Consider the following 25973-nt stretch of genomic DNA (forward strand, 5'->3'; position numbering starts at 1 on the left):
TGCACACACATACACATACAAACACAAACCTGCCAAATGCAGGTTTGTGGAGCAGGTTGAGAGCTTCAAGTTCCTTGGTGTCCACATCACCAACAAACTAGAATGGTCCAAACACACCAAGACAGTCATGAAGAGGGCACGACAAAACCTATTCCCCCTCGGGAAACTAAAAAGATTTGGCATGGGTCCTCAGATCCTCAAAAGGTTCTACAGCTGCAACATCGAGAGCATCCTGACTGGTTGCATCACTGCCTGGTACGGCAACTGCTCGGCCTCCGACCACAAGGCACTACAGAGGGTAGTGCGTACGGCCTAATACATCACTAAGGCTAAGCTGCCTGCCATCCAGAACCTCTACACCAGGCGATGTCAGAGGAAAGCCCTAAAAATGGTCATAGACCCCAGCCACCCCAGTGGACCCCACCCCCATCGACTCTTCTCTCTACTACCGCATGGCAAGCGGTACTGGAGCATCAAGTCTAGGACCAAAATGCTTCTCAACAGCTTTTACCCCCAAGCCGTAAGACTCCTGAACAAGTAATCAAATGGCTAGCAAGACTATATGCATTGTCCCGCCTCCCCGAACCCCTCTTTTACGCTGCTGCTACTCTCTGTTTATCATATATGCATAGTCACTTTAACTTCCTAGGGCTAGGCCCCTTTTTTCTCAATTTTTTTTGAGAGACCATGCTCTTACAATGGAAAGTATAGGGGCATACTAAATTCGAGCTCCCATGATGCAATTCCTATGGCTTCCACAGGGTGTCAGCAGTCTATGTTCAAGGTTTCAGGCGTGTAACTTCCAAAACGAATAAGAAATATCAGTTTTAGTACAGGGACACAGTCATGTACATACTACTTCAATTAGCCCGTCTAACCAGTGCCCCGACACATTGGCTACCTGGACTATCTGCATTGTGTCCTGCCACCTCGCCAACCCCTCTTTTACACTACTGCTACTCTCTGTTTATCATATATGCATAGTCACTTTAAGCATACCTACATGTACATACTACCTCAATTAGCTTGACTAACCGGTGCCAGTATATAGCCTCGCTACTATATATAGCCTCGCTACTGTATATAGGCTCGCTGCTGTTATTTTTCACTGTCTTTTTACTGTTGTATTTATTTCTTTACTTAACTATTGTTCACCTAATACCTATTTTTTACTTAAAAATCGCACTGTTGGTTAGGGCATATAAGTAAGCATTTCACTGTAAGGTCTACCTACACCTGTTGTATTTGGTTCATGTGACAAATTAACTATGATTTGATTTTCTGCGGTGGTCACACCGACTTTGCAGGGGATGTCACACAGCTAGCCAGCTAGCCCCGTAATCACGTCACTGACATTTTCCCTCTGACCTTCTACTGAGATTGATAATGTCTTTGAACATGACCCTTGACCACCAGAGATGGGCTGTCATATCAAGTGGCCATTATAAAAGATGACTCTGTAAGGCATCATAGTATAGGGACACAGATCGTTGAAGTGATATTTTTCATTACTCTTAAATTTTTTATGACCTCATCCAGGAAGGAGACGAGGCGGAGGTTGGTGGGGAAAAATAGGCCTCTTGTTGTGCTGAAATATTAATGAAAATAGACTTGCTTTTAATAAATCTTATTCCCGATGCCCCCAGGTCCCCTAAAGTGACTAATATTGTGTCGCTCCATGGACCGTGTTTTTTCCTGTAATATTGCTGTAATATTTCCCCCCATGTCACATAATGGTGTTGTATATGCTGTTCTATACCTTCACTTTCTCTTAGCAAATGGCAAGATACCTCCAGGAAACAGGAAATCCAATCAACTGTATACTCTGCTCCTAGAACTTAATAATAATATAACCGCGGGAGTAATACGTATTATTGAGTAATAACTGAGGTACAAGACAGAGTCCACACATTTACAGATAGGAGTAGTAATAAACATATATTAAGGAGAGTTGTGAATCTCCTTCTATATGCTAGAGAACTTTCATTCTGTTTATAGCGCAATGAATATGAGATGTTTTATGGGAACACTTTCCCGTTTTCTCATCCTGTTGTTCTTTGCGCTACAGCTCTTTTTCGTCCCCTCCTTCATTCTGACCATTCCTCTTCTCCGTTGTTTTGATCTTTTGTTTGGTCACAATGGAGGGCCTTGACAGGTAAACCGTCATTGCTGCCTCGTCCCTCTCTCCTTGGAGTGAGGGATAGGCGGAGGAGGGTGGCCATGCAGCTCATGTGGCCAGTCAGTAATGACAATCTATTGCCCTTTCTCAACTAATATTGAAGTGCAACAAGATCTCACGGTTTGACTTGAGTATTCAACGGTTGAAAAAGAGGGAGAACAGGGACCTGGACGAATGCCTTAGCGCTCCAGTCACCTGGTTGCATAGTAAGCAATCATGCTCATCCACAAATATATTCTCATAATGTGGTGTCCTAAAATGATATCATAGGAAAACGTCATCCTGTCATCCTTTATGGTTCTACCAATTGAAGATTATGTCAATTGGCCATGCCCCCAGCGGGCTTTGAGGTGCCAATGGGAAAATATGTCAACCTCTTGATGCTTATGTGAATACATCACATTCAATGGGAAAAGATGAGTGTCAACCAATTGATGCTTATGTCAATACATTGCATTCAATGGGAAAGATGAGTGTCACAGGGTTGATGCTTATGTCAATACATTGCATTCAATGGGAAAAGATGGGTGTCACAGGGTTGATGCTTATGTCAATACATTGCATTCAATGGGAAAAAATTTGTGTCACAGGGTTGAATGCCAATACATTTCCAGTCAATGGGAAAAGATTTCAACCAATTGATGCTTTTGTTAATACATTCCAGTCAAAAAGATGAAAGGATGAGACTCACACACAGACAGACCTATCTCTCATCCCCCCTCCTCTGTTTCACGCTTCTCTCCCTGAGAAGACTGATTTTCTGGATGTTTCCTGGTCTGACAAACACCGCTGTAGCTCTGTCACCTTCCACCACAGATGAGAAAGGCTGACATCGGTGGATCCGGTGGATTGAGATGCAGCCCATACAAAAACAGATATCTCTACATTTTGGCGTTTCATAGGATTTTTTACAATTATACTTAATAGATTTCTGTGGGGGGTCAGACATCGACTCTAGAGGTTTTTAACTTACAAATCGGATGCAGAGCTGTGTGTGTGCATGTGTATGTGTGGTATGGTATGGAGATGAATCCCCTCTTAGTGATCTCTCAGACGGCCACTAATATGCTCTCTAATTCATGCGTGTTAACCACCTGCCAGGCCCATTCAGAGGGACGTGAGGACATGAGTGGATTAACTAGACACAACTCCCTCAGAGAAAGGTGACTTATGAGGACATTGGGTTTATTGACACAAAGCAACCCCAATTCTGTGAGATGTGACATACGAGGACATGGGTGTATTGACATAAGAGGACATACTGTTCCATATCAGTCTCCCCCTCTATGTCTGGTTTGCGAGGTCCTTGAGGCTCAGTTACAGTTAGACCATCACAGAAGTGAGGCGCCTCTGTGACAGACTCAAGTGAGTTGAAGTATAGGCCCAACATAAGACCAGGTCTTGTTCAAATACTTTGAAAGTGCATCCTCCTTTCCTTGAATGCAATCACTCATTGAATCTAACATGACTGGTTGGTTGGAAGCTGATCAATGGAACCTGTTTTTTCACGTTAGATCAGTGACACTAAAGAAAAGGACAGGCTGGACTGTATCTTGAGCGAGGTTGAGGAGGGATGTTGCCACTATAGTGCATCTGTAAGAAAGCAGGAATGTTGTCCTTAAGCCATTTTCCCACAACTTTGGAAGTATGCTTGTTGTTATTGTCCATTTGGAAGACCCATTTGCGACCAAGCTTTAACTTCCTGACTGATGTCTTGAGATGTTGCTTCAATATATCCACATAATTTTCCTACCTCATGATGCCATCTATTTTGTGAAGTGCACCAGTTCCTCCTGCAGCAAAGCACCCCCACAACATGATGCTGCCACCCCTGTGCATCACGGTTGGGATGGTGTTCTTCGGCTTGCAAGCCTCCCCCTTTTTCCTCCAAACATAACGATGGTCAATATCGCCAAACAGTTCTATTTTTGTTTCATCAGACCAGAGGACATTTCTCCAAAATGCACGATCCGTAGTCTGGCTTTTTTATGACGGTTTTGGAGCAGTGGCTTCTTCCTTGCTGAGCGGCTTTCCAGGTTATTTCGATATAGGACTCATTTTACTGTGGATATAGATACTTTTGTACCTGTTTTCTCCAGCATCTTCACAAGGTCCTTTGCTGTTGTTCTGGAATTTATTTGCACTTTTCGCTTCAAATTACGTTCATCTCTAGGAGACAGAACGCGTCTCCTTCCTAAGCGGTATGACGGCTGCATGGTCCCATGGTGTTTATACTTGCGTACTATTGTTTGTACAGATGAACATGGTACCTTCAGGCATTTGTAAATTGCTCCCAAGGATGAACCAGACTTGTGGAGGTCTACAATTTTTTTCTGAGGTCTTGGCTAATTTCTTTTGATTTTCCCATGATGTCAAGCAAAGAGGCACTGAGTTTGAAGGTAGGCCTTGAAATACATCCACAGGTACACCTCCAATTGACTCAAATGATGTCAATTTGTCATGTTCGTCGTAGGAAGGAGACCAAAGCGCAGCGTGGGTATTGTTCCACATCTTTTATTTTAATGTGAAACTTTACAAAACAAACAATAAACTACAAACAAAACACAAACTGTGACGAAAGAGGTGCAACATGCACTAACTCAAAATATTCTCCCACAAACATAGGTGGGAAAAACAACTACTTAAATATGATTCCCAATTAGAGACAGCTTACACCGAGGTTTGCTTGGTCTTAACTATTCGCAATCACAGCTCATACTGTGGGTTTGCTTAGTCTGGAGAGGATTTTCTTAGGAGGGACTTATATTCGTAACAGTAGAAGAGAGTGTTCCATGATGCCTGATCATGTCTGTGCTCACGGAGATGGGCCAGTGACTTAGTTCAACTTCAAAGGGAATGCAATTCTCTCACATTAAAGGTTTAACATCACATTACATCATTTCACAAATAGTTTCATCTTTACTCATTCATTTTATACAAGAGATAGATGCAAACCCCATAATTGAGAAATGTACACATTCAGAGATATAGTTATGTGTGTTTCCTGTCCTCTCTGAGGTCACCAAATGAAACACACTTGTCATACCCGTCCCTTAAGTGTTCATGGACCATTCCCACCTTCTCACAAGTGGACATATTGTTTCATTTTCCCATTTTGGGGATTTAGGAGTTCGCCACGTGAAATCCTTGGTTCACTCTGTGGTCTCTCTGCATGAAAAGGGGGAGAGAGTTTCTACCAGGAATTTACGACCTGAGATAACAGAACCTGGGTGTAGGAAAGAGTGAGAGAGGGGGAAGTCACAATCTACACCCAGAAAGGACCACGTCATGACAGTTCAGTGCTTCTTCTTTCTTCCTAGGGATAAGGATGAGAGAGAAAAAAAATAGAGGGGGAGTGACAGCAACAGACAGAGACACAGAGCGAGGGATCATTTGTAATTGAAGAATGGTCTAATGGTTCTGTTTTGTTCTCTCAAACTGCCCTGGGCTTCTATGATACAAGGAAGAAGCAGCCCCAGCTAAGTGTTTCTCAACACAATTATTTTGACTGTCCTTTATATTCCTGCTCTCCCTCTCCGCTCCTATTTCTTCTGCTACTTTCTTTTCTCTCTTTCTTGCCCAACTCCTCCTCTCACCCACTGGGCTCTCATCATCCACCCATCCCATCTCATGTTTCCATTTAGCTCATGTGATGCTACACCGGGAGAGTAATGAGGGTGGTGCTAGTGGTCTGATAGCGTAACGTTAATCATTGATGACCTACCTGTGCTCCGCTCTTCTCCTCTCCTCCCAAGTCCTCTCCTCAGAAACATGGAGAGCTTTTAGCCCGACAAGGGTCTCTTTCATCCTCCTCTCTCAATACTCTCAACCTCTGTCCCCTCTGCCTTCAGATCAGCCACGGGAGAGAAAGAGAGAGTAATGACTTCTTAGCCAACGGCCACAGAAGCACATGACAGTGCTGGACAAAGCTGAAATGAATTAGGTTGAGTTGTGTTTTTGTGATTGAGTGTTTCGACCATTCTTTTTTCACTGGATATGTAGAGATTTTCTTGTGAAGGACACTTGAAGGGAATTGTGTGTGTGTGTGTGTGTGTGTGTGTGTGTGTGTGTGTGTGTGTGTGTGTCCCAGTACGGTAGTAGATGGCTCTGTTAGACTGGGCTCTGAAATGGAACATGTGTGTCTGACAGGACAGGTGGCTCCTTTGTGTCTCCTGCCATATCTCCACTGGAGAGGGAGGGAGAGAGTGTGTGTGTAAAAGAGAGACAGAGAGAGATACTGATAAAAAGAGAAAGTGTGTCTGTACATGCGTCTGCGTTTACGCATTTACCATGGTCTTACAGAAGTTTATAATCAAACCTTGTATCATTCTATCTTTTTAAAATCTCAGCTTTACTTTTTCAACCAAATAATGCATACAAATGCAGTATTTGATGTTTAAAACATGACAGGGTCAGAGCAGGGATTACTATCAGGAGAATTGTGGATTGTATTTTCCCTTGACATCCAATCTGATAATGCCCTCACTTTTCCTTGCCGTCTATTGAGAGAGAGAGAGAGAGAGAGAGAGAGAGAGAGAGAGAGAGAGAGAGAGAGAGAGAGAGAGAGAGAGAGAGAGAGAGAGTCCTCGGTTTTCCGTCCTGTTTTCTCTAAGCCGCCCTATCTCTTATAGAAGTGTGTCTCTTATAGAAGTTTGTGTCTCTTATAAAAGTGCAATTCACTGTAAAAATAACAGCCCCCGTCATCATCAGTCTGTAGCTAGTGAACTGTACAATGAGGCCCTCTCTCAGCAAGGGAAGCCTACCATCACAGTGTGTTCCAGAGTGTCTTTCTTCTTCTTGTCTTTCTTCATTTCATGTGGCTTCTCTTTCCTGCCTAAAGTCAACAATTCTCCACATACACCCAGAATCACTGGCTTCACCTTTACCAGGACGTTGTTGATAGTTTGTACTGAGCCATTAGTTTCTTAGGCATGTAACACACTTCACAGGTCAATAGGATAGGAATGGATTGCTGTCAATAGGACAGCATTTAGATCAGGCCTGGTCTGGGTATAGGCTTGTTTCTCTATTGATCGGACAATATGGGATGTGTCTTAATAGCTTTTTAGTGATTGGGAGCATTTCAGCACGGGTCTGGTTGACTGTCGATGGGTTTCTTTGATTGTTTGTCTTTTCCTTATTTGACATGTTTAATGGATGCAATTGAAATGTTGATGCCTTGAATCGTCAGTAGTGAAGTGCATTGCACCAAAACTGAATTAGCTGAGGCTACACATTTTTTGCTTTAGCCCAGCACTAATAAATGTGATATGTTCTAATATCTCTGACTCTCTGTGTCTGTGTGTCTGTGTGTCTGTGTCTCTGTGTCTCTGTATCTCTCTCTCTCTCTCTCTCTGTCTCTGTCTCTGTCTCTCTCTGTCTCCTCTCTGTCTCTATCGCTCTCTCTGTGTGTGTCCTCTACCTATGTGTGTGTCTTTGTGGTTGATAAGGTGTGGAAGACAGGTCTCTTTTGGATCCCGCTCCTGTTAGGTTTTGATTCACTTCTTTGATTCACGGCTGGCCTGAGGTTTAAAAGTTGCAGGTGGGGCAAGAGGGAGGGAAGAAGGAAGGGAGGTAGTGGGACGGGACTGCATAGCATCATGGGTCTCCAGAGACTCATGCTCCTTTCTCTTTCTACCTCATTCTCTCTCTCTCTCTCTCTCTCTCTCTCTCTCTCTCTCTCTCTCTCTCTCTCTCTCTCTCTCTTTCGCTTTCTCTGTCTCCAGATGCTTGAGCCCAAAGTGGACACCCCTCCATGTGAGCTGGGAGTAGGCCTACCCCTGCCACGGGGATCCGAAGAGGACCTCCTTTACCCCTACCCTTCTAGCCCCTCAGTGCCCCTGACTCTGGGCAGCCCACAACCCTCTGAGCCCCTCACGCCCCTGGAGGAGGTCTGTACCCCACTGTGTGACGAAGAGGAGCACAAGGTGCCCCCCACCCCGCCCCCCTCCACCGAGGGAGAAGACTGCAAGAGCATGGAGGGCACCGAGCCCGAGATCTGGAGGGATAGAGAGGAGGAAGTGGAGGTGGAGGAGGAGGAGGAGGAGGAGAGGAAGGGTGAGGAAGAAGGAGAGATAGAGGAGGGTGGGGAAAGAGAGATGGAGGAGGGAGGAGATGCGATTCCCTCAGCGACGGATGACGAGGCCCCGTCAGACCCCCCCGACACCAACGCCCACCCCTCCTCCTCTTCCTCCTCCTTCATCATTCCCGAACTCCGCCTAGACCGCTCCTTCAGCGCCGATGCTCTCTCCTCACCCAACACCGACGAAGAGTACGACGAGGATGATGAAGACGATGAAGAAGAAGAAGAAGATGATGATGATGATGAAGATGACAGCGATGATGCCTACCCAGCGCGCCGCGACAGTAAGCGCCGTAGTATGGTGGAGGGCTCTGCCTGCGAGAAGCATGGCGGCCGGCTGAGCGTCCAGAACTCACTGCGGCGCCGCACGCATAGCGAGGGCAGTCTGCTGCAGGACCCACGCTCTACCTGCTTCACCTCAGACAACACCATCAACTGCCTGGACGCGAGCCACGGACACAAGGGGGGCTGGTCGCTGCCCTCGCCCAAGACCCTGAAGAAGGAGCTAACCAAGAACGGAGGCTCCATGCACCAGCTCTGCATGCTTTTCTCTGGCAGGAAGGTCAGTACAGAACCATGCTCATACACACACACATAAACACATACACCAACGTATGCACACACATACAGACTCACACACACAAAAACACACAGATGCGCACACGTTTTAAAGTCTTGGGTCGATATAACACTGATCACACTGGAATAGTCAAGTATTCACTGTAAATAGTTTTATCATGAGTCTTTGTGTATGTTCTGTGATACCATGTATGGCTTAGTTTGTCATGCGATGGGTTTCTTGGGAAGACTACCTGTTTCCATTTTAGAGATTGGGCGCCATCCGTGGTGAAAATGAGAACTTCAACTTTAGAAAATCTCATTTCAGTTGAGTGTGCAGTATTCCATTTTGTCCAGTAGAGGGCAAGCAGTGTCTGGTTCTCTTATTCTATAAAAGCACAGGAGCATAACCTCACCTCAACAATGATACACAAGCTGTATAATTCCATGTGACAACCCTTGTGTTTTTTTGGTTTTACTATCCTTGTGGGGATCAGAAGTCCTCACAAGATATTAAAACAAGGAAAATGCAGATGGTCCCCACAAGGAAAATGCTATTTTAGGATTAGGGGTTAGGTTTAGGGTTACAATTAGGGTTAGAGGTTACGATTAGGATAAGGGGTTAGTGTTAGGGTTCGGATTAAAGTGCAGACATACCAGTACGATTGTCAAACATTTGCCTGCCGACGGACAGTACTTAGTGCCTCTGAACAGTGTTGGCAGTCAATATGTTATGATGTAGATTCCAGGTTGGCTAGCTAGCTAATGTTTTATTAAAAAAAGAAAATTGGGGGGGGGGGTGGATCAGCTTTAATATTGTGGATATATTGTTGCTTCCATCAATGTAATTGTCTGAATCATTTCCAATCCCCCATATATTCTTTGGGTAAATATATATATATATTTATATACATACATACATACCCACATATATATACAAATACACATATATATATATATATATAAATTACTTGTGTCATGCACACAGTAGATGTCCTAACCGACTTGCCAAAACTATAGTTTGTTAACAAGACATTTGTGGAGGGGTTGAAAAACAAGTTTTAATGACTCCAACCTAAGTGTATGTAAACTTCTGACTTCAACTGTATGTATATATATATATATATACAGTTGAAGTTATATATATACCTTCCATTATTATTCCCCACAAATCCTACCACCCCTCCCCTAATTGGAGTAAACTAATAAATATAACACTTACTGTAGGCTTCTACTTCCAGCGTATACATACTATATACATTTTACAGACACAATCTATTTTACAATGGTTATATTTTGTTTGTTTTTAGTCCTGACCTTCCTCTATTTCTGATGTCCATCCAGTTTGATTTCTAGTTGTCATATATTTGTAACTGTGCTATTTTATAAAAGTTCTGAACCTTTTTACATTTTACAGACCCTGTATGTTTTACATTTGTTATCTTGTTGTTATTAGTCCCACCCTTCAGCTCCATTCATCTACCTCTTAACACCATCCATATTGGATTTCTATTTACCATATATTTGTATATAACTGTGCTGTGATGCGTCACAAAAGTACTGAACCTTTCTATTCTCATAGTTTCTACAGATTGTAAATTAAAGATAAACATTTTTGCAAAAATAATTATTATATTACTGATCGATTGACTATGACTTTTGAAATCACCCAGTATTGCTATCTGCAGTGTTAGCTGCAGGTAAATGTTGCAATTCTTCAGCCATTCCTGGACCTGTGACCATAAACAAGCTACATATGGACAATACCAATATAAATGATCTAATGACTCTGCCTCCTTACAAAATCTGCAGAGCTGGGAAGATTGTATCCCCCATAGGTAGAGCAGACATTTTCATATATCTGTGTTAGCTGCATGTGTGACAACTCCACCAGTCCTATTTATGATATTATTTACAAAGATTATACCTTTTTTTTATTTATTGAAAAACACTTTTTTTTATCAATTAGTCTATTTGAGTTTAACTACAATATTTGTTGTATTATTTGTTCTGTCTTTTCAGGTGGATTAAACTGAAATTGCAACCAGCTTTCTATGGCTTGTTTAAAAAATAAAGATATTTTGGAGATTTTTAGCCTACATTGCATATGAAGTGTGACTGGCTCATGATGGATGTCCTGAGAAAATGCAAAAATGTTTTCCTGTTTGTTGTCACTCCTGTAGGCTCCCCGACGTGGGGGTTAGTGCCCTCTGATTGGCTCAATATCAAGTTGTTGGCCACTGATGAGCATTGCGATTCTACAAGTAGAAACAGCAGGTTCGTCGCTATCGGACCAGCTAGCAGCAGGTCCCTCTTTTGTTCCAGCAAGAGAAGGAACGGCCTATCACTGTAATAACTATCTATCGGCAGTGAGATCTTTCATGCTTTAGAGTTAGGGTTAGGGAAAATAGGATTTTGAATAGCAATCTATTGTTTGATCCCCACAAGGATAGTAAAACAAATGTGTGTGTTTAGGAGGGAGAAAGAGAGAGCAGGATAAAGGGGTAAGAGAGGCAGGAGGTATGGTTGCGCACTGAATTAGTTTTTGTATACAAAATGTATGTGTTTGTTGACCACTTCTTGATGGTCTTGGTTGTCCCAGCATATTTACAGTTCAAACAGATCTGCTGGCCAGTAGTGTGACTGTTTGCTGTTAGTGGGTGGTAAGTAAGTATCTGAGAGCACAGCAGAGGCTATGGAGAAAGGGAGCATTACTCCAACTGATAAGGATGATGAAAGAAAGAGAAGGAGAGGAGAGAGCAATAGAGGAGAGTGAGTGAGAGCATGAGTGCAAGTAAGTTTATCTGAGCAATATAGAGAAAGACCTCTAGTGGAAGCTTTAGCTGCTGGTCCGATAGGGAGCCTTAAATGGCGTTGTGTTCTCTGCGTTGTGTTCTCTCCCTCCCGCTGAAGGAGGGAGGGAGGAATGTAGCTACTGTAGTGGGCTCAGCCTATTGGTCTTGGAAGATTCTGGGTGTAATTTGACTAGTTATTGGCGTCATCGACCCAGCTCTACAGCTGTGTTTCCATTATTTAAAAGGATGTCAGCCCCTCACATTAAATCATGTCATCTCTAGGTTAGGGGGGATCTAGATTGTGTGTGTGTGTGTGTGTGTGTGTGTGTGTGTGTGTGTGTGTGTGTGTGTGTGTGTGTGTGTGTGTTTCTCCTTTCACCTCTGACCCACATGGTTTTACAGGCCTATTGAAGGCAGGCTAACATCGATACATGAAAAATGCTGAACAAATGCACTGTATTTACTCTCTGACACTTCCAGGGCCAAGTGGCACCCAACTCAGCTTCACATCCAGTAAGGCACTGTTTTTTAATGTGCTGCTGCTGCCCTCACAAGTCTAGCCAGTGACACAATCAATCACAGAACTCTCAACCCTGCACATCCATGCACATAATATTGTTCACCTTACTACATTTTTTTCATTAAAATGAATATGAACAAATTATGAATTTCAAGTGTGATGGAAAGCTTCTGTCCACCTGTTCTTCCTTCCTTCCTTCCTTCCTTCCTTCCTTCCTTCCTTCCTTCCTTCCTTCCTTCCTTCCTTCCTTCCTTCCTTCCTTCCTTCCTTCCTTCCTTCCTTCCTTCCTTCCTTCCTTCCTTCCTTCCTTACATTTACATGTACATTTAAGTCATTTAGTATAGACTCTTATCCAGAGCGACTTACAGTTAGTCCATTCACCAATAAGATAGCTAGGTGGTTGCTCCGTAGGCAAGCACCATGGTCTTGTAGAGAATGTGAGCTTCGACTGGAAGCCAGTTTAGTGAGTGGAGGAGCGGGGTGACATGGGAGAACTTGGGAAGATTGAAAACCAGGCGGGCTGCAGTGTTCTGGATAAGTTGCAGGGGTTTGATGGCACAAGCAGGGAGCCAGCAGTAGTCCAGACGGGAGAGGAGAAGTGCCTGGATTAGGACCTGCATCACTTCCTGTGTGAGATAGGGTCGTACTCTACAGATGTTGTAGAGCATGAATGACAGGGTGGTGTCCGGGATCACGGCAAGGTTCTTTGCACTCTGGGAGGGTGACACTATGGAGTTTTCAACTGTGAAGGAGAGGTCTTCGAGCTGGCAGGCCTTCCCCGGAGGAAGAGCAGCTCTGTCTTGTCGAGGCTGAGCTTGAGGTGTTGAGCCGACATCCAAGGTGAGATATCTGCCAGGCACGCAGAGATGAGTGTCGCCACCTGGGTGTCAGAAGGGGGGGAAAGAGAAAAGTATTTGAGTGTCATCCGCATAGCAATGATAGGAGAGACCATGTGAGGATATGACAGAGCTGAGTTACTTGGCATATAAAGAGAAGAGGAGAGGGCCTAGAACCGAGGCCTGGTGGACACCAATAGTGAGAGTATGGGGTGCAGAAACAGATCTTCTCCACGTCACCTGGTAGGAGCGGCCTGCCAGGTAGGATGCAATCCAAGAGTGTGCAGAGCTTGAGACGCCCAGCCCTGAGAGGGTGTAGAGGAGGATCTTATGGTTCACTGTGTTGAAGGCAGCGGATAGATCTAGCAGGATGAGAACAGATGAGAGAGAGAGTTAGCTTTGGCAGTGTGGAGAGCCTCCGTGACACAGAGAAGAGCAGTCTCGGTTGACTGACCCGTCTTGAAGCCTGACTTATTAGGGTCAAGAAGATCATTTTGAGAGAGTGAAAACGAGAGACGGGATCAGAGACAGCACGCTCAAGTCTTTTGGAAAGAAAAGAAAGCAGGGATACAGGTCTAAAGTTTTTAAAGTCAGATGAGTGGAGTGTTGGTTTCTTGAGGAGAGTAGCGACTCTGGCCATTTTGAAGTCAGAAGGGATGTAGCCAGTGGTCAGGGATGAGTTGATGAGGTAAGTGAGGAATGGGAGGAGGTCTCCAGAGATGGTATGGAGGAGGGGATGGGGTTGAGCGGGCAGACCTCACTAGATGCAAGATTTCATCTGGAGAGAGAGTGGAGAAAGAGGTTAAGGCACAGGGTAGTTCTGTGTGAGTGGGACCAGTGGACTCAATAGGCTGAGTGAACGAGGAGCGGATGTTGTCAATCTTCTATTCAACATGGTTGAGAAAGACGTCAACAACTTTGGGGAAGGGGGTGGATGATTGAGGGAGGAGAATGTGGAAAAGAGTTTCCTAGGGTTAGAAGCTTGAAATTTAGAGTGATAGAAAGTGGCTTTAGCAACGGATACAGAGGAAGAGAAAGTAGAGAGGAGGGAGTGAAAGTATGATACAGATGGCAGTAGGACACAGCGTGTGAATGGACCCTACAGTATTACCACATAACCCATCTGGGTTAAAAACGATTCTCTACATGGTGCTGTAACCCAGATTTACACCATGGGGAAGTATACCCTGCAGTATCCAACATAGCCCCACGCCTTGTCTCTGTGTACTGTATATACATACACAAATAATGGTGGTTTTTAAAGGAAACATACTTGACCTTCTGAGAGATGTGTGAGTGGCTTGCATCAAGTGGAGTTAATTAGTTATGGGCAGGGCTTGATTTAGTGACAAAAAACACAAATTCCACAATGTAGATATTTTACATCTCTTGTGGATAGTTTATTTTTATTTTTATTAAGAATATATTGATTGTTATTTCGTAGAATTGTTTTAGAAAAAAACACCAAAATGTTTCGACCAGGTCCATCACCGCTACCTCCCATTGGACAGCGGGAGAAAGGCATTGTGGGATATTTATACCCAACTCCCCCCCGTGGATCACGGCATGTTCTCCAAGGCTGTCAGAGACACCTAGTCATTTAGCGATTGTTGCTCTGTGTTACCAAACATCACACTAGATGAGAAGGATGGAGAAAGAGAGGGGCAAATGTTCTGGTCTCCTCCATCCTTCTCACCTCTTAGCTATGTGGTGTTTACATTTTCCTTTAGTAGTTCTGATTTACATGGTCTGGTCCTCTTTTTTTCCGCTCTGCTCTTTTTCTCTGTGTTTGAAGCCTTTAGGCTTCATAAGGACAGAGAGAAAGAGAAATATAGTTCGAGAGATTGGCACCCACCAAGAGTGAGCTGGACTCAATCTCAGTGTGATGACAAAATCACAATGGCTTCTTTTTTTTCCACGCGTCACACATGTGCCTGAACTCCTTGTCTACTTCCCTTGTAGTGCCAGAATAATTCTTAGAGATGTGTACCTTACATGCAGTTCGTAACATTGACTATGCAATTTGTGTATTAACAAAGTCTATTAAATTGAATGATCTGCCACTACACCCTATTACACACAGAACCCAGCCCAGGATATAGCCTAGCCCTCAACAAAGATACATCACACTCATATACAGTCCCTATCTGACTCAGAGCTGCAGGTTATTGTCAGAGGGTTACACTTGGAATTCATGTTTAGAAAAGTGCATAGAGAGCATTCCAGGCAACACAGGTGCTGGGGTAATCTGAGTTTACAAGGTCAAGCCATTAAGTTGATGGGAGTTGGAGCTCTGTTTGAAATCGCTACATAAACACATTCAATCTTAACAAGCTGTGGAAAACAGAATTTTATTGTGTTTACTGAGAGAGCTTACATTTTTTCTGTAGAACCACACACGAGGATGCACAGAAACATACATTGCATTCGGAAAGTATTCAGACCCCTTGACTTTTTTTGTTACGTTACACGAAGGGGTGGGCAACTCCAGTCCTCAGGGGCCTGATTGGTGTCACACTTTTTCTCCATCCCTAGCAAAAACAGCGGATTAATCAAATTGCATTCAAAACTGAAGATCATGATTAGGAGATTATTGGAGTCAAGGGTGTTAGCTGGGGCTGGGGCAAAACAGTGACACCAATCAGGCCCCCAAGGACTGGAATTGCCCACCCCTGTCGGATACAGCCTTATTCTAAAATTGATTCCTTCATAACTCTATACACAATACCCCATAATGGCAAAGCAAAAACAGGTTTTTAGACATTTTTGAAAATGTATAAAAATAAAAAACAGAATAACATTTAGATAAGTATTCAGATCCTTTACTCAGTACTTTGTTGAAGCACCTTTGGCAGCAATTACAGCTTCAAGTCTTCTTGGGTATGTTGCTACAAGCTTGGCACACCTGTATTTGGGGAGGTTCTCCCTTTCTTCTCTGCAGATCCTCTCAAGCTCTGTCAGGTTGGATGGGGAGCGTCACTGCACAGCTATTTCCAAGTCTCTCCAGAGATGTTCGATCGGGTTCAAGTCCGGTTGTCTTTGCTGTGTGCTTACGGTTGTTGTTCTGTTAGAAGTTGAAACTTCGCCCCGGTCTGAGGTCCAGAGTGCTCTGGAGCAGGTTTTGATCAAGGATCTCTCTGTACTTTGCTCCGTTCATCTTTCCCTCAATCTTGACTAGTCTCCCAGTACCTGCCGCTGAAAAACATCCCCACAGCATGATGCTGTCAACCACTATGCTTCACCAGGTGCCAGGTTTCTTCCAGAAGTGACACTTGGCATTCAGACCAAAGAGTTCAATCTTGGCTTCTTCTGACATGAGAATCTTGTTTCTCGTGGTCTGAGAGTACTTTAGGTGCCTTTTGGCAAACTTCAAACGGGCTGTCATGTGCCTTCCATCTGGCCACTCTACTATAAAGGCCTGATTGGTGGAGTGCTGCATAGATGGTTGTCCTTCTGGAAGGTTCGCCCATCTCTACAGAGGAACTCTGGAGCTCTGTCAGAGTGACCATCGGATTATTGGTCACCTCCCTGACCAAAGCCCTTCTCCCCCGATTGTTCAGTTCTGCCGGGCGGCCAGCTCTAGGAAGAGTCTTGGTGGTTCCAAACGTCTACCATTTAAGAATGATGGAGACAACTGTGTTCTTTGGGACCTTCAATGCTGCAGACATTTGTTGTTACCCTTCCCCAGATCTGTTTCTTGACACAATCCTGTCTCAGAACTCTACGGACAATTCCTTCAACCTCATGGCTTGGTTTTTGCTCTGACATGCACTGTCAACTGTGGGACCTTATATAGACAGGTGTGTGCCTTTCCAAATCATGTCCAATCAATTTAATTTACCTCAGGTGGACTCCAATCAAGTTTAGAAACATCTCAGGGATGATCTATGGAAAATGGATACACCTGATCACACAAGTGTGTGTGTGTGTGTGTGTGTGTGTGTGTGTGTGTGTGTGTGTGTGTGTGTGTGTGTGTGTGTGTGTGTGTGTGTGTGTGTGTGTGTGTGTGTGTGTGTGTGTGTGTGTGTGTGTGTGTGTGTGTGTGTGTGTGTGCTGATGTGTGAATGTTCTTCAGAGACAACGGGGGGAAGCACACCTCACACTGAGAGAGATGGATGGTAAGATGAAAGGTGAGTGCAGCGGTATGCGGAACCCTTCCATCCATCTGTCCATCCTCCTTGGATTTTCCATGGACTCCACCATAATATAACTGTTGAACAACTGCCTAAAGGCAACAACTGCCTGAAGACGGTGCTGTTTTGACATACCACGATTATAATACTACTGCTTCTCACAAACCCCAGAAGTATTTTTGCCTCTTCAATTGATTCTGCATAAACCGTCTTCAGTTGGTTAGTCACGGTATGTGAGGACCACAAAGACCAGACCACAGAGTTGTGCTGTAGTTCCCTCCTCAGTCCAGAAAAAGGATATAGAGTGGTCTAAAGGAGAGCGAGGGGGAGACAGAGTGAGGGCGGGATGTTGCAAGGCAGAAACACAGTAGGCCTACAGAACAGAACAGAACAGAACGGAACGGAACGGAACCCTTAATCTGAGTCCAGAACATTTGCTCCTGTCCTATAATGTAATTTATATCATTGTTAAGCCATTCACTGTTCTCTCCAATAGGAACCAGATGGAGATGAGAGAAAAACTTGATCACTAACATTTGTATTTGATTTCGAGGCACTTTCAGGTCATGAATTTCAGTTCATGGATGAAGACTTCGTGTTTTATTTAGCTGAAAAGCAATTCAAGTAGAAGCCGATTTCCATTGAAAATGCTGGCATTGAGAAAGTACATGGCTGAATTTCAGTATCAAGGCCAGGGAGCTTTCCAGTGAGGTTCTCCCTGTGTAGTTTTCCTTAATGTGAAGTGTGTATGGTCTGTCACTACCTGCTGTTAGTACAGACTATTCTAAGTAGTCCAGTATCAATACAACACATTACACAATATCTCTTTGCGTCCTGGAAGAAAAGTCCCCTTGTTAAGAAATTGTCACCAATAAAAGTTACTTCAGCTGACATTTCCCCATCTGCATTTTATCAAAACACTTTAACTACTTGAACTCTCACCTCCTTTCTGACCAGATCTGGGCTTTGGATCATACTAGGCAGCTTCTTTCTAGTGTAGTTCCTCAGCTGGTAGCTAGAGTGCATAGTGAGAGAAGAGCACAGCCTTGCCGTGAAAAGGCCTCTTAATCTGACCTTTACAGTGCATAACAACAGTCCCAACAGCCAGTTAGCAAACCAAGTCACTACGTGGCAAACACAATGCAGGTTTCCATTGACCCAGATTTGTTCAACACGGGTGGATTTTTTATTTTGTCAAACTTTCTTTATTGTGACAAATAATGATAAACTGTGTTTTTCAAATAAATTATGATTGTTGAATCATTTTGAAGGTATACGGTGCAATTGATTTTATCATACAGTGCATTTGGAAAGTATTCAGACCCCTTGACTTTTTCCACATTTTGTTAAATTACAGCCTCATTCTAAAATGGGGAAGAAAAAAAATACAAATCCTCATCGGTCTACACACAATACCCCATAATGACAAAGCGAAAACAGGTTTTTAGAAATGTTTGCAAATTTATAAAAAATTAAAAACAGAAGTACCTTATTTACATAGGTATTCAGACCCTTTGCTATGAGATGCGAAATTTAGCTCATGTACATCTTGTTTACATTGATCATCCTTCATATGTTTCTTAAACTTGATTGGAGTCCACCTGTGATAAATTCAATTGATTGGACATGATTTGGAAAGGCACACACCTGCCTATATAAGGTCCCACAGTTGACAGTACAAAAACCAGCCATGAGGTCAAAGGAATTGTCCGTAGAGCTCCGAGACAGGATTATGTTGAGACACAGGAAGATCTGGGGAAGGGTACCAAAAAATGTCTGCAGCATTGATGATCTCCAATAACACAGTGGTCTCCATCATTCTTAAACGGAAGAAGTTTGGAACCACCAAGATTCTTCCTAGAGCTGGCCGTCTGGCCAAACTGAGCAATCTTGGCAGAAGGGCTTGGTCAGGGAGGTGACCAATAACCCGATTATCACTCTGACAGAGCTCCAGAGTTCCTCTGTGAAGATGGGAGAACCTTCCAGAAGGACAACCATCTCTGCAGCACTCCATCAGGCCAGTTGAAAGCCAGAGTGGCCAGATGAAAGCCACTCCTCAGTAAAAGGCACATGCCAGCCCGCTTGGAGTTTGCCAAAAGGCACCTAAAGGACTCTCAGACCATGAGAAACAAGATTCTTTGGTCTGATGAAACCAAGATTGAACTCTTTGGCCTGAATGCCAAGCGTCACGTCTGGAGGAAACCTGACACCATACATCCCATGCTGTGGGGATGTTTTTCCGCAGCAGGGACTGGGAGACTAGTCAGGATCGAGAGAAAGATGAACGGAGCAAAGTACAGAGAGATCCTTGATGAAAACCTGCTCCAGAATGCTCAGGACCTCAGACTGGGGGAGAAGGTTCACCTTCCAACAGGACAACGACACTAAGCACACAGCCAAGACAATGCAAGAGTGGCTTCTGGAAAAGTCTCTGAATGTCCTTGAGTGGCCCAGCCAGAGCCTAGACTTGACCCTGATCAAACATCTCTGGAGAGACCTGCCAAAGGTGCAAGTTTCACCATCCAATTATTTCAGATATACAGGAGTGCAAGTTTCACCATGGCACGGACCGTGGCGATACCTTGGCACGTAAGCTTTATTAGAATATGGCAAATATCGATTTTTGAAGTAGCATTCTGTCCATGCTGGCTTTTGCTGGCTTTTGCCGGCTACCTGAGACATGACCCATATGAAAATATATAAAATAAAATACCAAGATTCTTATATGTTTTTATAAGTAATACATATGGCAGCAAAAACACTTACAAAATGCATAGAAGATTTTTTGAATATCTGACATATGGGTGGTTAACATTTAGACATAACAGAAATGTTGTAAGTATTATATGTAAAACATACAAGAGTCATGTAAGCTAAGGCTTCTAAGGTCTCACATACATGGAACATACGAATTGCAAAGCACTTGGATCATTGTCATAGCAATCTATTTTACAAACATACAAAATACATGTAAGCTAAGCCTTCTAATGTCTTGCATACACTGAGTGTACAAAACATTAGGAACACCTTCTTACTCTTGAGTTGCACCCCCTTTTGCCCTCAGAACAGCCTCAATTTGTCGGGCCATGGACATTACAAAGTGTTGAAAGCATTCCACAGGGATGACTCCAATACTTCCCACAATTGTGTCAAGTTGGCTGGATGCCCTTTGGATGGTGGGCCATTCTTAATACTCAATGGTAACTGTTGAGCGTAAAAAGCACAGCAGCATTGCAGTTCTTGATACACTCAAACCAGTGAACCTGGATTTAACAAGTGACGTCAATAAGGGATCATAGCTTCACATGGATTCATCTGGTCAGTCTATGTCATGGAAAGAACAGGTGTCATACGTCATTGACGCATGCAATGTGACACTTATTGAAAAAATAAGCAAGAAGGAGGAGCAGGATGAAAGGAGGAGGAGGAGGAGAAGAGGAGGGAAAAAAGGAGGAAAGTAAGAGGTGGAGAGTAGAAGGAGGAGGAGGGGAGAAGAGGATGAGAGGAGAGGAGAGAAGAGGAGGAAGAGGAGAGGTGGAGGACAGGAAGATGAAGGGGAGAGAGGGAGGAGGAGAGGAGAAGGGGTAGGAGGAGAGAGGAGAGAGGAGAAGGGGTAGGAGGAGAAGAGGAGCAGGGGGAGGAAAGGAGAGAATAGAAGGAGGACAGGAGGAGGAGGAGAGAAGAAGGTGGAGAGGAGGAGGAGGAGGAATGATTTTGATAGCAGCAGTGAAACTATTTAGCTGGTAAGAGGAGATCTCTCAACAATCACTCGCATGATAGCACATTGGTACTAGTCTGGGCTTGGTTAGATAAATAGCAAAGGGCTAAGAAATCTTGACAAATGAAGGTGATACCATATGGTTTCTGGCATTGTCTCAAAATCATAAAGTCTCTGAAATGTATTCTTTATTGTTTCCATAATGAAAGGTACCCTAGCAATGTTGTCTCTCCTGCTCTCACCGATCCTTTCAAATTACTCAGTATCACAATAGCCTTTGGATGAACACGTTTAAGCCTCCTCCATCCCTCCATCCTGGATTAAATTCATATTCTCCTCCTCCATCCCGCCATCCTGGATTAAATTCATATTCTCCTCCTCCATCCCGCCATCCTGGATTAAATTCATATTCTCCTCCTCCATCCCTCCATCCTGGATTAAATTCATATTCTCCTCCTCCATCCCTCCATCCTGGATTAAATTCATATTCTCCTCCTCCATCCCTCCATCCTGGATTAAATTCATATTCTCCTCCTCCATCCCTCCATCCTGGATTAAATTCATATTCTCCTCCTCCCGCCCTCTCTTTGTAATCTCTTGTATTTTGGCCTGGCACATGCCACTCTTACTTTTCCTCAAGCACTTCCTTAATGTTCCTCTCCTCTGATCCTTCCACGTCTCATCTACCAAACTCCCTATTGTAGAAGATCATGTCTAGGTGGTGTGTATGTGAGATGATGTCTGTATGTGATAGAATTTGAGTGTATGTAATTGCCCTCGAGGGACAAAGAGAGAGAAAGATAAATATAATCTGTATATCTGTTCATGTGATCGTATTAGTCTTAGTTGGTAGATGATGGTGTGTGTCATTGTGTGTGTGTGTGCACGTGTGTGAGAGAGAGTCTGAGTATATGTTTTATGTCGGTATGTATGTGTGTATAAATCTGAGTATTACGTGTGTGTGTATGAAACAATTGGTGTCTTCTCTCAAGGCGTGCCTCACTGAGCATAGTTGTAGATAAATCAGCTGTCCAGTAGGAGATGCTTCCCAGCATTAATCATGGAAACTCATACATTGAAATGTATATTCAAATATTGTTTTTTTCTTATAGTAATTGTCATGATTTTTTTTATATGCTGATTTATAAAAAACAATGGGAAACCTTTAAGGAAAGAATTCTCAGAACACACACTTTTCTTATAACATTCACAGATGACTCATATAATTAGTTTGTATGTATGTCATACCATATCTATGTAGGAAATTCACCAACATCATCTATTCAATTGTGCATGTCATCACTCTTTTCCATATGGGGAAACAGATTGGTGGAAGTACATACAGGCTGTCAGGGCATACGTTATGTATATATATTTAGGTGTGAAGTCATTACGTCCAGCTGTTTTTATCGACGCGACAGTTCAATGGAAATGCACCCTAGCAGCAAATTGTCGCATCTATTTTCTCTGCAAACTTTCTAAATGTCGACAACAAAAAAAATCACAGAAGTTAATGGAAACATAGCTACAGTGCTAAATATATAACTTTCTCTCTGCCAGCGGTTTAGGGAACGACAACTGAAAAACGAGATATAGAGTTGTGAGGGGTGCCTAGTGTAGTGTTGTGGTAGTAAAGTTCAAGGCTGAAGCAGAACGGCTGTAACATTGACATTGGCCCGTTCTGTTATCTTAGCTAGCTCCTAAACATATGTAAAGATGCTATGTGGTCTACAGTATCAGTGTTTCTCTTTGTTTCAGACAACACAGCTGCGGTTACAGAAGCATTTAGCACAGGACCCAACTGAGTGTACCAGTCCAAACCACTGGCCAAACGGGTGGCTGTATTCTGGTTGTCTGGGACAATCTGAGGGGACAAAGGGTCATCGGGGGTCAGTCTCGTGTAGAACATTGGAGCTGGATGCGTCCAGTGAAACACTGAATGGGTAACATGTAAATATTTGCAGAGCGGAGTAAACGGTTTGTGTGTACAGGACATTCAACCCACGCCAAGGCCCCTCTAGTCTCCATTCAAAAATACCTGACTGGAGCACATGTGGGTTTTTAAAATGGCTTTCGATGTATCGTATTTTACAGTTCATCTTGCCTTGACTGGCGTTTATATAGTAATTGAATCACATGTTTTATTGACATTACAAGTACAATACATGAGGTAAACCTATAGCAGGAGACTTTCTCAGTGGGTTTTGTGAGGTTTGTACCCAATCATCTCGAGTAAGGTTTCCACCACGTCTTCCCGTGACCATTACTAATGGGTTTAGAACAGTATATATGAACTCATCGCCCTTTATCCAAACTTAACGCTCATGATGCATGTGCCATTGTTTGTCCATCTCCACCATCATCATCAGGGAGGTTTTGGGAAGAAGACGAAAGGGAGGATATGATTGTGTGTGTGTGCGTGTGCGCGCATCTGCGTGTAAAGAGGCATTAAGGTGGAAAGGATAAGTCTTTATTGTCCATATCCTGTATTACTCTGTCATAGAGTAAACTAAGGCACTGGCATGGCTTACATAACCCTGGGTAGCCACCCTTTCTTAGGGGAAGAAACCCTCGTCAGTTGTTGGGAAAATGAAGGGTCAGGGGTCTTTTTGTTGTCTGGGTCTTGAGTGTTAATCTCCCGTTTTAGCTTCTCTCTCTAACTCTCTCCGTTTTGATGACCAGTTGGCAAGTCCTGCTGGGATTAGAGTTGATGGATGTGAAGAATGGGGTTGTGGAGGAATTCAGCTTTCGGGGAGAGAGGCATGTGTACTGTTGAGAATGGAGCATAAGTCAAGGTAGAAGACACATTAATGATGAAGTAGGCCTTGTGTTTTGATGGCTATTGCCGTGGTTACACCTCTGAGACAAATGTTCCAAAAGTCCAACGCAGTGCAATGTTGTTCATAAACGATGGTTTGAATTCCATCCAATGAAGCTTTGGCCAAAAGTAGTGCACAACGTAGGGAATTGGGGAGCCATTTTATACTCGCCCACAGTCACAATGGCCACCTCTCTGTATTTATACCTATTCCTGAGTGGTCTAGAAACCCAATTCCAAGAGTTATGTGGCTTGTTAACACAGTTCCATGTTCCCCACCTCACCCTGTTCGGCTAAGTGTTAGAGAAAGCTAATGCAGGACAAATGTACTAAGTGGATTTGGTAGGGATGAGTAGTGGCCTGTGCCATATTTACTCTCCAAACCTGCTGCATTATTCTGCAAGGTTAGCGCGTGATGCTAGGTTATAAACACAACTTAATAGATGCTTGTGTGGTGCTCTACATGGTGTGAATGCCAACCCAGATAGAGATAGATGTAATGGATAACACATGATCCAAATGCCCTTCAGTGTGCTGGGGTAAATATACTGTGAGACTTGAGGATGGACATATTTAGATCTGGGAGAATGCTAGCTAAAAATATGCATTCTCCAAGGGGATGCCGCTTGACAGGCAGGAAGAGTGGAAGACATTTTGGCTCTGACATGAGGGGGGAAGAGCAGGCTCGCAGGGCAACTACAATAGCGGGTCTTCTTAGAAGAGCGATAAGAATGAGGTTGTCATGGGCTTATGAAGGAGTGTCAGAATGTTCTGATGTGGAGGCCTTTCTCTGTAACGTTGGCTGTCTGTCAAAATCTCCCTGCTTTATTGATTTACTGCTCGATTTTCCTAGAGATAATGCAGGCCATAGTTAAACTGGAGGACTCTGTGTACTTTTTAACTTTTTATATGCTGTTTCATTTGGAAATGGTAGACATTGGCCCTGTGCACTGACAAACTGTTTTCATTATTTACTGTTCTTCACGACTGCGAAGGTGCCAAATATTATAGCTCTGTAATGCAATAATGCATTTGGCCAGCACTTGCAGAAATGTTTATGTGTGTGTTTGTAACCAAGTGGAAACAACAGAGATAAAGAGGGTGAGAGAACCAAGTGGAGAGGAGAGGAGAGGAGTGAGTGAGTGAGTGAGTGAGTGAGTGAGTGAGTGAGTGAGTGAGTGAGTGAGTGAGTGAGTGAGTGAGTGAGTGAGTGAGTGAGTGAGTGAGTGAGTGAGTGAGTGAGTGAGTGTGTGAGAATCAAGTGGAGAGCGAGAGGGAGAATCAAGTGGAGAGCGAGAGGGAGAATCAAGTGGAGAGCGAGAGGGAGAATCATGTGGAGAGAGAGAGGGAGAATCAAGTGGAGAGAGACAGAGAGAGGGAAAATCAAGTGGAGAGAGACAGAGAGAGGGAAAATCAAGTGGAGAGGAGAGAGGGAGAGAGGGAGAATCAAGTGGAGAGGAGAGAGGGAGAGAGGGAGAATCAAGTGGAGAGGAGAGAGGGAGGGATATGTGAGGAATGACAGGTCACCAGTACAGTGTTGGCCTCCACCCAGCCAGCTGTCTGTTCTCTAATCTAATCGGAGACTCCCTTTGTTGAACAGCTCAATGTCAAAGAAACTATTTAAACTCTTAAGGAGACATTTATTCACAGCCTTAATCATTAATATTAACATTATATTAATTAGTATTCTGAATGCTTAGATTTACAATAGCAATTTAGATCAATTCTGTAGGCACTACAGACAGTGCATCTGGAAAGTATTCAGACCCCTTGACTTTTTCCACATTTTGTTACATTACAGCCTTATTCTAAAATGAATTAAATCGTTTTTTCCCCCCTCATCAATCTACGCACAATACCCCATAATGACAAAGCAAAAACAGGTTTTTAGACGTTTTTGATAATTTATTCTAAGTGTTAAATGAAAATGTCACACTTACATACGTAAGTATTCAGATCCTTTACTCAGTACTTTGTTGAAGCACTTTTGGCAGCGATTACAGCCTCAAGTCTTCTTGGGTATGATGCTACAAGCTTGGCACACCTGTATTTGAGGTTCTCCCATCTCCACAGAAGAACTCTGGAGCTCTGTCAGAGTGACCATCGGGTTCTTCATCACCTCCCTGACCAAGGCCCTTCTCCCCTGATTACTCAGTTTGGCCAGGCGACCAGCTCTAGGAAGAGTCTTGGTGGTTTCAAACTTCTTCCATTTAAGAATGATGAAGGCCATTGTGTTCTTGGGGACCTTCAACGCTGCAGAACTGTTTTGGTACCCTTCCCCAGATCTGTGCCTTGACCAAATCCTGTCTCAGAGCTCTACAGACAATTCTTGGT

At 43.6% G+C, this 25973-nt stretch overlaps 1 protein-coding gene across 5 annotated transcripts in view; it reads left to right on the forward strand.

Annotated features, from left to right (window-relative positions):
• Nucleotides 1-25973, forward strand: part of LOC106563272 (regulator of G-protein signaling 3) — a 199960-nt gene that overhangs the window by 131903 nt on the left and 42084 nt on the right. For all 5 annotated transcript variants that reach the window (XM_014128717.3, XM_014128719.3, XM_014128718.3 and 2 more), the window contains one exon: nucleotides 7906-8823. In XM_014128717.3, coding sequence (XP_013984192.2) covers nucleotides 7906-8823 — 918 coding nt within the window. The remainder of the gene's footprint in view (nucleotides 1-7905; nucleotides 8824-25973) is intronic.

The sequence above is a fragment of the Salmo salar genome, chromosome 11 (assembly GCF_965601325.2).
Source record: "Salmo salar chromosome 11, fSalSal1, whole genome shotgun sequence".
Taxonomy (NCBI): domain Eukaryota; kingdom Metazoa; phylum Chordata; class Actinopteri; order Salmoniformes; family Salmonidae; genus Salmo; species Salmo salar.